Source organism: Pyxicephalus adspersus, chromosome 10 (assembly GCF_032062135.1).
Source record: "Pyxicephalus adspersus chromosome 10, UCB_Pads_2.0, whole genome shotgun sequence".
Taxonomy (NCBI): Eukaryota; Metazoa; Chordata; class Amphibia; order Anura; family Pyxicephalidae; genus Pyxicephalus; species Pyxicephalus adspersus.
The window spans coordinates 37682382-37692928 of record NC_092867.1 but is presented as its reverse complement, the minus strand read 5'-3'; the positions used below and the strand labels follow the sequence as shown (position 1 = coordinate 37692928).

At 35.1% G+C, this 10547-nt stretch overlaps 1 protein-coding gene across 1 annotated transcript in view; it reads left to right on the top strand.

The window, feature by feature from the left end:
* CDH23 (cadherin related 23) overlaps window positions 1–10547 on the top strand; it is a 190322-nt gene that overhangs the window by 163743 nt on the left and 16032 nt on the right. The window contains exons 31-36 of the mRNA XM_072423981.1: window positions 2425–2883; window positions 3580–3696; window positions 5888–6112; window positions 6229–6398; window positions 9564–9701; window positions 10382–10501. Coding sequence (XP_072280082.1) covers window positions 2425–2883; window positions 3580–3696; window positions 5888–6112; window positions 6229–6398; window positions 9564–9701; window positions 10382–10501 — 1229 coding nt within the window. The remainder of the gene's footprint in view (window positions 1–2424; window positions 2884–3579; window positions 3697–5887; window positions 6113–6228; window positions 6399–9563; window positions 9702–10381; window positions 10502–10547) is intronic.

Here is a 10547-nt window from a genome sequence, read left to right as displayed (position 1 = left end):
GGAATATTCTTGAAAGTCAGTCACCAGATCTGAACCCAATTGATCATGCATTTCACTTGTTGAAGACTTCGGACAGAAAGGCCCACAAACAAACAGCAAATGAAAGCTGCTGCAGTAAAGACCTGGCAGAGCATTAAAAAGGAAGGAAACCCAGCATCTGGTGATGTCCATGAGTTCAAGACTTCAACCAAGTATTTTTCAAGTTTTCAACCAAGTATTAGAAATGAACATTTTTTTTCAGATTTTTCATTTGTCCAATTACTTTTGAGCCCCTGAAATGAAGTGATTGTGTAAAAAAAAAAGGTTTTAGTTCCTCACATTTTTATGCAATCTTTTTGTTTAACCCACTGAATTAAAGCTGAAAGTCTGAAGTTTAAATGCATCTGAGTTGTTTCATTTAAAATTAATTTTAGTAATGTACAGAACCAAAATTAGAAAAAAAATGTCTCTGTCCAAATATTTTTTGGACCTAACTGTATATTTAAAACAGCGAAGGGTAAAACTCCTGTCAATTAATTTTTTTCTGTCTTATGGAAAGACTCACATTTGCTTCCGATATGGGAATGGTAAAAAACCTTTGAGCTTTATGGAAAACATAACCAAGTGTGCCAAGGTGCTATAGTGGGCATGGTGAAAGATTGTTTTTTACATTACCTTTGTGGCTCTCAATATTTAATCATTTCACATCACAGATCAGAGAAGAAATTAAATGCTGTGATTGCAGGTCTAACCAGGCAGTACATAGCTATAAAATAATCATAAATTACTATAAATGACTATAAAATGACCAGCATGTGCCACATACTGCAAGTCTCACTTAAATCTATGCATAAATGGTAAAGTATCTACAAATCTACAGTCCAACATATCCTATTGGTAGTGGCCTAGGGGGCAAAGACCTAGTTCTTTTGCCTACTGCTTCTGATCATGGACACACTAGAGGAAGTAAAATATATTTTCCAAAATTAGGGGAATTCCTGCTCAACACAGTTAACTAATACCTGTGAAATTTTAGATTTGCATCACTTTTGGCCTTTCCCCAGCTAAGATGTCAAAAAATCTTGACATGGTTTCTAATCCTTTTGTTCTATATCCAAAACTGGAATACATACACTTTAAGACTACATAATCACACGTGCCATTTACAGTTCTTCAGTATTTGTATTAGATTACAGTAAGCAGTCTGGCTGAATTTAAATTCAAGAAACTTGTTGGGAAAATATTATGGGTAAATGCCCAAAGGTATTCCTTTCAAATGCTACATTTGCTAATTACACATTTGCATTTGAATAGCTAGAGCATTTGGGTTTAAATAACTATACACACATCTATAAGTCTGCATTTGACCTGCTTTGCTTGCTGCTCAAATGTACCTCATTAAGGGTAAAGCAGCTGCTGAAGGCTAAAGCACTCCTAAGTAATAGTCAGTTGGATCTCGATGACCTGCATTTAACATAAATTCCAAACCCAGGGAACAAACTGGACATTGGCTGTTAATCTGGCTATTACAGGAATGACGGTCAATATTAGGATTTCCAGGTTTCTCAAATCAAGTGCCTTTTTCAAGTATGAGTAATATTTTACAGTCTTCTTACCAACCTACAAATGTAGGTAAGTAAGCTGTTTTACTGTCTCTTTAGGCTTTGTTTGCATGGCCTATTACAGAAAAGTTTAAAAGCTTTCTGCAAGTTTTGCTGCAACTTTTAAAGTACCATTCATTACAGTACGGGAATGGTAAGTCCAGTTCTTAATGAAAGTACTGTCTGGTACTGCAACAAATTGCTAGAAAGTTTGGGTAAGCTTCCGCTTTTCTAAAAGGTTTATAAAGGCCTGCTAGAAGCTTGTAATAAGTGTCAGTCAGTGCTTCCAATAAAATCTGTGTTTAAACTTTAAAGTTCTCGATAAATGTGCTGCACACTTCTGTTTTACAAGCCGAAGCAAACAGTAAACAACACCCTAAAACAATTCCATTGCGGTCTGGGAACTTTTTGCTATGTCAAATATGTATTTGTAATCAAAGGTTGTATATAGATAAACAGATATGAAACATCAGAAAAAATATATAAACCTAAATAGAATACAATAACATAATGGATTCTCTTTAAGCCAACTGAAGGTTTTGACTCTAGCTTCTCTGCAATCCCAATATATTATGGCACATTGGTTCAAGCCTACTAATAAATATTTTGGTGGGATCTATTTATGATCTATTTTTATTCTTTTAGATTTAGTACCAGAACACGTACAATTTGTTGTTTGTGCTGATTTATAGGGAGCTTCAAGGTATTGGAGTTATGATAAAAACATGTCATATGTATGCAATTCAAATATATCAATATCAATTCAATTCAAAATATCATATAGGACAAACCTGAAGGAAATGGCGGTTTAAACAAGTATTGACAGAATATTTTATTCCTGCAGGGTTTTCTGTTGTGCAGGTTACAGCAACAGATGCAGACAGTGGGCCAAACCAACAACTAACCTATCGAATAGAAAGTGGTGCCCAAGACAGGTTCCTTATTGATTCCTCTACAGGTATCATTAGGGTGGCCAATGTTACTGTGGACAGGGAAGAAAAAGATGCCTACAGACTGATAGTAGTTGCCACAGACCATGGCACCACCCCGTTATCTGGAAGCGCCTCTGTCAATATATTCATTGACGATGTTAACGACTGCCCACCAGAGTTTGTCAATCCCATCCAGACTGTGAGTGTCTGGGAATCAGCTGAGGTGGGGACTATTGTAGCTGAGGTCACTGCCATTGACCGAGACCTCAACCCTCGTCTGGAGTACTACATCATTGAAATTGTAGCCATAGATGACACCAATGTTATTGTGCCTAATCAGCAGGGAACGTTCGGTATAGACTTCAAAACAGGTACTTTGTTTGAATCCAATAAATAAATACACATTTTCCTTATTACTTCCTCTTACTAGTTAGAATATCCAGTCATTACACTCCTTTCCTGCATGAATTTACAATTACCCTAATCGTCTCCGATACTTTTCTCTAATTATTCCTCCTATTCTGTTAATATTCCTCTTTCTTCTGAATTTCTGCTGTCATGCTACTAACCAACTGACTCTTCTCTTTTCTTTACTGCTCACACTTCTAAAGGTTTGATGAGTGTTATCTCTGTAAAAGCCTTTCCTGTCTGACTCCTGCATTGTCTTCCTACATCTTCATCATCATCATAACTGTTCACTGCTGTTGCACTCTCATAGTCATTTTTGCTGCCATGGATTTCAACGTGTTCATCATAAAGGGCAAGGCATGTCCTTTATTGGTTGTTGTTAAGCCTACGCAGACTGAACATGGGAACACTAGAGTTTGGTGTAGGGCTGGAACTGGGTTCAAATAAAGTGATGCAATGTCTTTTTTATAATGTACATGTCGATACTAAATATTTATTGATATTTACATCAGTTATTTTAGTAGAACTTCACATTATACAATGCTCCACATTTACAATTTGAAGCATTTCAGAACATTTAAAGCAATTTTGTGTAGGCAAGGAATTCTAAAATCCTGAAGAATTATTGGTAACTGTTGTTCTTGCATTGTGATTTCCAGGAGCAGTTATGGTAAAATCTCCCTTGAACAGAGAACTTGTAACCACTTATGACATTGCTATCTCAGTTTATGATAATGCAAGTGAGGTGGTTGAACGATCAGTCAGTGTCCCCAATGGTAAGTTCCTTCTATTACCTTGAAATGATTTTTTTGATGTTTACAGTTTATATATTTGTGATTTATTGGAATTATGAAGGTAAATAGTTTTTTGTTATAAATGTATTTTGTGTGCAGTTATTAAACAAATGATATGCATATGTTCTGTCCTACTTTCAAATACTTTTCTGTTAGGTACCACCAAATATCACATAAATGAATGATAAAGGTTGATTGGAGTAAAAGAAGAGCAATATGTATTGTCACAAGATGAGGGAATGCTTCTTTTTATAGTGTAGGCTATGTAAGTGCCTGGTCATTACCAGAGCCCCTTGGGAATTGGATTCGAATTGTGCCATAAGCACATTCATTGTGTAGCCCCTGAGCATTCCTTAAAAAGTGAATGATGAAAAGGGCTTTCATTCAGACTTCACAGGCTTACAGTGACAAATGTCTGGACACCTTTCACTTGATAGCTCTTCCTTGGACAGGGGCACAAGTAGTACACAAGAGACATGCGGCAGAATAACCAAGGAGTGATTGTGGAAGTGGAATACTGAACAAGATTGGTAACTAAACTGGCATAAGAGAGAAGACGATAAAGGGGCAAACATAACAAAGAAATGCAGACAAAATACAACATAAAAAAAAAAAAAATCAAGGACCAAAATATTTGACAAGAACAAGACAAAAAGTAAATTGGGAAGTGCAAGGAGCTAGGATAGAGAATGAGCAATGGTCACCAAGGTAATCAAACATAGACATGAGTCAAAGCACCAAGCCACTAAACAATGGTGAAATTAGACTGGGAACTTCACAATAGGGAGTAAGAATAAAAACAACAAGTGCAAGCTAGGAAGATATGAAAAAAGGAAATAATTGTGTTAAACATGCTACACAAAACAGACCGTGGAAGAATAAAAACAGAAAACAGGTTGGTTGGTATGGGATGAAAAGAGATAAGATTCAATTTGGAAACTAATTTGAAATGAAGGGGTGGGATAGTGACACAGCAAATGCTGAAAAAACACACTGGATAATGCAGAAACATAAGATCATTAAAACCAAGACATTACCTTAAACAACCGTATTTACATGTATTTTGTGGTGAGATTTCCTTACAGTAGGTTTGTCTCCTGTCTCTATCCATGTCTAATAAAATGTTTAAGTTTAGATTGATTAGATTATAATTTATTTAGATTTAGATAACTCTATAGATTTACCGAGCGTTTATCCAAAATGTATACATTTTTCACATTGGGCCAAAGTTAGAAAACCCCCTTGTTATCATGAGTGCTCTGGTCAAAAAAGGGCATTTACATACGAGAAAGAGCTGAAGTGCTTAATTACAACTGAAAAAAATTAAAATGTTCTTTAAAAATCTGTCATTGTCTATAGTGCTAAAAACTACAGATGGTATATTATTTGAACCTTTAAATGAAACCTTTGAACTAAATATTTTTGCAGTTTTAATCAGACCTTCATTCTTTTGATCTATTTATTATTACTGCCTAATTATTATAAATATTAGTAAGTGATTCAGTGAATCTAAACTTCAAGAACAATGCAATAGTAAGTACTACCAAGGGTTTATTTAACCACTTACCTTTATAGTACAAACATATACTGCAGCACTTCAAAGGGTGTGATGACTCATTCAATGCAGTCCTTACTAACTTACTAACTTAAGTTTAGTTTTAAATCAAGTGTCTTTAACACACAAAAACACATTTGAAAACAAGGTATGATTTAGGTGATTGCCTTTAGTAAGTTTTTAATAGATTGTAGAAGGAAACTAGCACACCTGAAGAAAAAGGGGGTCTCGTGGGTTTATCATAGATTGTGAAAATGTTGCGGAGAACCCAAATTCTACATAAGAGCTATGCCAAGATCACAGCTACTGATGTTCATTTAATGTTCTCTTCCACAGCAAAGTTACAAATACAGTTGTACCTTTGATAGTGGGTAAAAGATGGGCTTTGATAGTGCTGGAACCAAACACCATTTCAGAGGAACAGATTGCTCTGAAACTTTTTAGTCAATTGTTTATTTCAATGTACTCATTTTATTTACTGGAATAGATTCTTTTTAAAAAAAACTTTCCATTGTTTATAGTATTTTTTATAAAACATTTTCATTTAGGTTTTTTTGTAGGTAATACTTTTTTTCTTATAGGAAAATAAATAAGTGTGTGTTTCTGTATTACTCACAGCAAAGCTAACCGTGAATATTCTGGATGTCAATGACAACACTCCCAGATTCCGACCATTTGGAGTTACTGTTTTCTCTCAGAGAATAATTGAAGGTGCCACCCCAGGAACCACACTGTTGTCAGTATCTGCTGTTGACCCAGATAAGGGACCTAATGGTCAGATCACCTACTCTCTCCATAACCTAGTACCACAAGGATATGTACAACTTGAGGACAACACAGCAGGTAAAAACACAGTAAAAAATAATAAAGCTTTGTTCTACTTTTTTGTGTATTTTACAATGTTGGTTTCTGTGCATTGTGGCTGTTAACCATGAGGCCTACTACTTTTGTATGAACAGGAAAAATTATTGCAAACCGGACTGTGGATTATGAGCAAGTACAGTGGTTAAACTTCACTGTCAGAGCATCAGATAACGGCTCTCCACGGAGATCTTCGGAGGTTCCTGTTTGTCTTGAGATTGTGGATATTAATGACAATAATCCAATCTTTAGCCAGTCTTCATATCAGGTAAAATAATGACATTGACCATTGTATAGTGTATGTATATGTTGCTGCCAAGTTTCTTAAAAACGTGGGACCAGGCACTGATACCATAAAACGCACGGTTAGAAAAGCTCTATGTTTCTATAGGGGCATTGACTTGTAAAGGAAAGCACCAAGGTTGTAGCCCCTATATATCTTCATTACCAGCCTGCTGCTGAAAGTCATAAGGACTGATATTAGGAGATCACACACTCACAACACTATGAGGATACAAACATGGTGTACCTAAAATGTATCTTTTAAGAGAAAGAATGCTTTTTTTCTTAAAGGTAATGTACAGTGTACATACATGCTAAATAATAAAATGAAAACCGTAAATAAAAACAATATTGCATAACATTTTTGCATTATTCTTTTGAGATGACAGGTAGAGCTGTAGGCTTCTTTTTAACATTCTCAAGCCTGTCAAATTTCTTATTTGATGTACTTGTATAGTGTGGTGTTTTCACTTCTGAGCTATGAAAATCCTTTAACAAGTAATAATTCTCTCTGTAACACAAAGACTGTAAATGAACAGTAAAAATTAAACTGTTTAAAATCTAACATAAAAAAGTAACTAAAATGACACTGACTGGATACAGTTATAGAATTCTGTTAAGGCACAATTTAAAAGCTAAAAAGCAAAATTAATGGGAAAATACAGCAGCTGATGTGTTAGAATTTAGTAAAGTATGCATAATGCCAGCGGAGTGTATCTTTGATATATTCTTTTTTGTTCTACTTTTGATTCACAAGTAATAAAATCTCTTTCAGTTCTATTCACAAAGGTTTTAAAAGCTGTTTTTGAGCTGAGAGGAGTATTTGAAACATTCTGCAAAGATTACCATAAAACCTGATAAAAATAAAACAGCATCTAAAAAACAAATTATCTGGTACAGAAAGTGCAGAAGTGATGACAGGATGTAGTATTAACTTAAATATTTTCAGAAGTGGGGCAGGAAGTATATAATGGTGTCAGTAGGTTGCTACATTTTACAAATGTTTCCAAATGTTTAGAAAGTATTTTTCTAATAAAGTACAAATATAAAGCCTTAAGAAGCATCTGTGTAACACAACCTACCGTACCTGCTTGTGGTTTATTTTATCAATACACAATTGTCTCAAAAAATTTAATGTTGCAAAGGGTCAATACTGTCAAATGTATGGTAAGTGCAAGTCAGTAAAACTCTGCTCAAATGTTTTAGTAAACAAATCATTTTATAAAAAAAAACATTTAAAGGCTATACAAAAAGAACAGGATAACAAGTGGAACCAATCTAGTAGCTGTTGTTTCTATATTTAGCTTCAAAGATGACAAATAGGCACTTTTCGCAATATGGCAGAATAGCCTTTTAAATACATTTGCATAGTGTGGGGCTTGGCATTGGCCCTCTGCCAGGGTGACATTGTGCTCAGGCACCATCCAGCAGTGACTGTTGTCACAATGCATGAATAGAAGGATGTGTGCTTTTCAGTATGCATATGTCTGGGATTTCCTTGTGTTGGATGCATTTGGACAGGAATAGGAGCAAAAAAGGAGTTGCAGGATAGCGTTGACTTTGGCATAAATGCAGCTTCAACGATCTGCATTGTTTCTTCACTATCGGGCAGACAGCAAAGGAAAAGTTTTAGGAAAAGTAGGGTTTTACATACCTTTTTGTACTAGTAATACATTGCCCAGATTTGCTTTTACAATGATGTCTGGTTTAGATTGACTATAAAAATATTGAACAATCTTTTTTAAAAATTATCCAAGAAAAAGGAGTGGGTAAAGGGTGTTGGATCCAATTTTTTCTAAATTTGATTTATTCCACATATCTAACTTGTTTTTGATAAGCACAGTGAATTAGGTGTGGCTGCTCTTAACGCCCTTATAACCCCCTGTGACACAGGGGAGCCCAGAGTGAAAAGTTTACTTAGAAAAAAACAAAACAGAAGAGTTGATATATCAAGCTTTCATTATTTTGTAAAGTATGACTAATTGATATCTATCTGATTATTAGTGTTCTTTTCACCAGAAATAACTAGCAGTTACAAAAAGGCATATCAGATCTTATTTGCTAACCTTTGTGTCATACAGCTGTGCATCGGTAGCACATGGATGAAAAAAGTGCAGAATGCATTATTAATTGCACATATTAAGCCTAAAATGTAATATGTTTGGACCTATGCTTGGAGCCAGAACAATTCTATTAGTCCCTAGCGGTACAATTCTTTCCGGATTTATATGTCTAAAAGCGGTACATTTTTTTTTCATGAAAATGTATTTTACAGTATAATATAATAGTATGAGTATAATAAAGTTTGAAACTCAAAATCATGTAAAAAAATATAAAAACTTTTAATAAAATTAAAGGAAAAACACAAAAATCAGCTTAAACAATTACACATATAAATCCAATGTATTGCATTCAATACAGTTATTTTGTATTGAATGCAATACAAATGGATTTTGAATTTCCCGCCCCGCCCTCCCTGCCGGCAAAGTCCTCATGCACCAACATCACTGGGAACTCCTCCGGTGCCTCACTAGCTAATAAGATGTCACTGATGGAGGAGACAATCAGGTGCTTCCTTTGCCTTATTTCTGTGTTTTCTGATTTTGAGCTTCTTTTTGTACATCCTAATATTTTCTGGATTCTGCATTTGTGTGTATAGCTTTTAGTGCTTTGGATATTTATTAATGTTCCCTCCTTAATTGGCACGGAGCAGCAAGAGATACATGAGGTCTTGACTTAATAATATATGACTGCTGTGATACAATCTGGCCTGCAGTATAATTACATCTCCGCAATACACAAATGGATACCTAACCTACTTGGCTACTCAGTACATAAATAGATCTGCTGTATGAGCTGTGTTCTGGTCTTTTCATCTAATACCATTTTTCTCTTGCCTCCCAGAAACCTGTATTTGAAGACATTCAGCTTGGTTCTACAGTTTTACAGATAAAAGCCACTGATGCAGACTCTGGGCGGTTTGCTCTCATTATATGACTGCTGTGATACAATCTGGCCTGCAGTATAATTACATCTCCGCAATACACAAATGGATACCTAACCTACTTGGCTACTCAGTACATAAATAGATCTGCTGTATGAGCTGTGTTCTGGTCTTTTCATCTAATACCATTTTTCTCTTGCCTCCCAGAAACCTGTATTTGAAGACATTCAGCTTGGTTCTACAGTTTTACAGATAAAAGCCACTGATGCAGACTCTGGGCGGTTTGCTCTCATTCAATACAGCCTTGTGGATGGAGAGGGCAAGTTTGGGATAAATCCTACTATGGTAGGTTCTGTAACTCCATTAATAAGGAATATCAGTATTTTACAATATACTCTAGTACAAAAAGTACTTTTATACTTTTCCTTCTTCAATAAAATAACCTTTAATAGCCTTTATTCTATTACATTCAAATATTCTAATAAGAAAGAACACCTTTTAGGGCTTTTTATAGCCTTTTAATTGTGTTTGCGTCTTGTATTTAGTTGGGGATCTGACATTATTAGTCACTGATGCCATTATATTTTCTATTGTAAATGATTTATTATATTAATAGAAATATATTTCATTATCCTTTCCTACTGTAGTCTGTGGTTGCTTCGTTGTTTTAAACCAAAGGATGTGAATCAAAGATATGCATGCACGGACCCCTGTTTATTTTGTAACATTTCCTTTTAAAAAATAACATTTTTGCACTACATATACAAAAAAAACACCTAAAACAAGCATGTCAAACTGTTGTTTTGTGGGCCACATGTGACCTTTAGTGGTTTGGGAATTTAAACTAGACACATCACCAGCTGTTCTCCTGTTCATAAAGGTTTCAAATATTCACATAATTTTGTAGCTAAATATTTCAGGGAAATGTTATGCCCTCTTTCTTTGAGATGCAGGGCCTGATTTAATAAAGCTCTCCAAGGCTGGAGAGGATACACTTTCATCTACTTATTGTGCTTAACAAACAGGGAGACATATACATCCTTTCCCCACTGGATAGAGAAAAGAAGGATTACTATACTCTTACTGCCATTGCCAGAGACAATCCTGGAGACATCGCTAGCAACCGCAGAGAGAACTCAGTGCAGGTAATATTGCATATTAATGCTACAACGCATGTAAATATGTCTTATT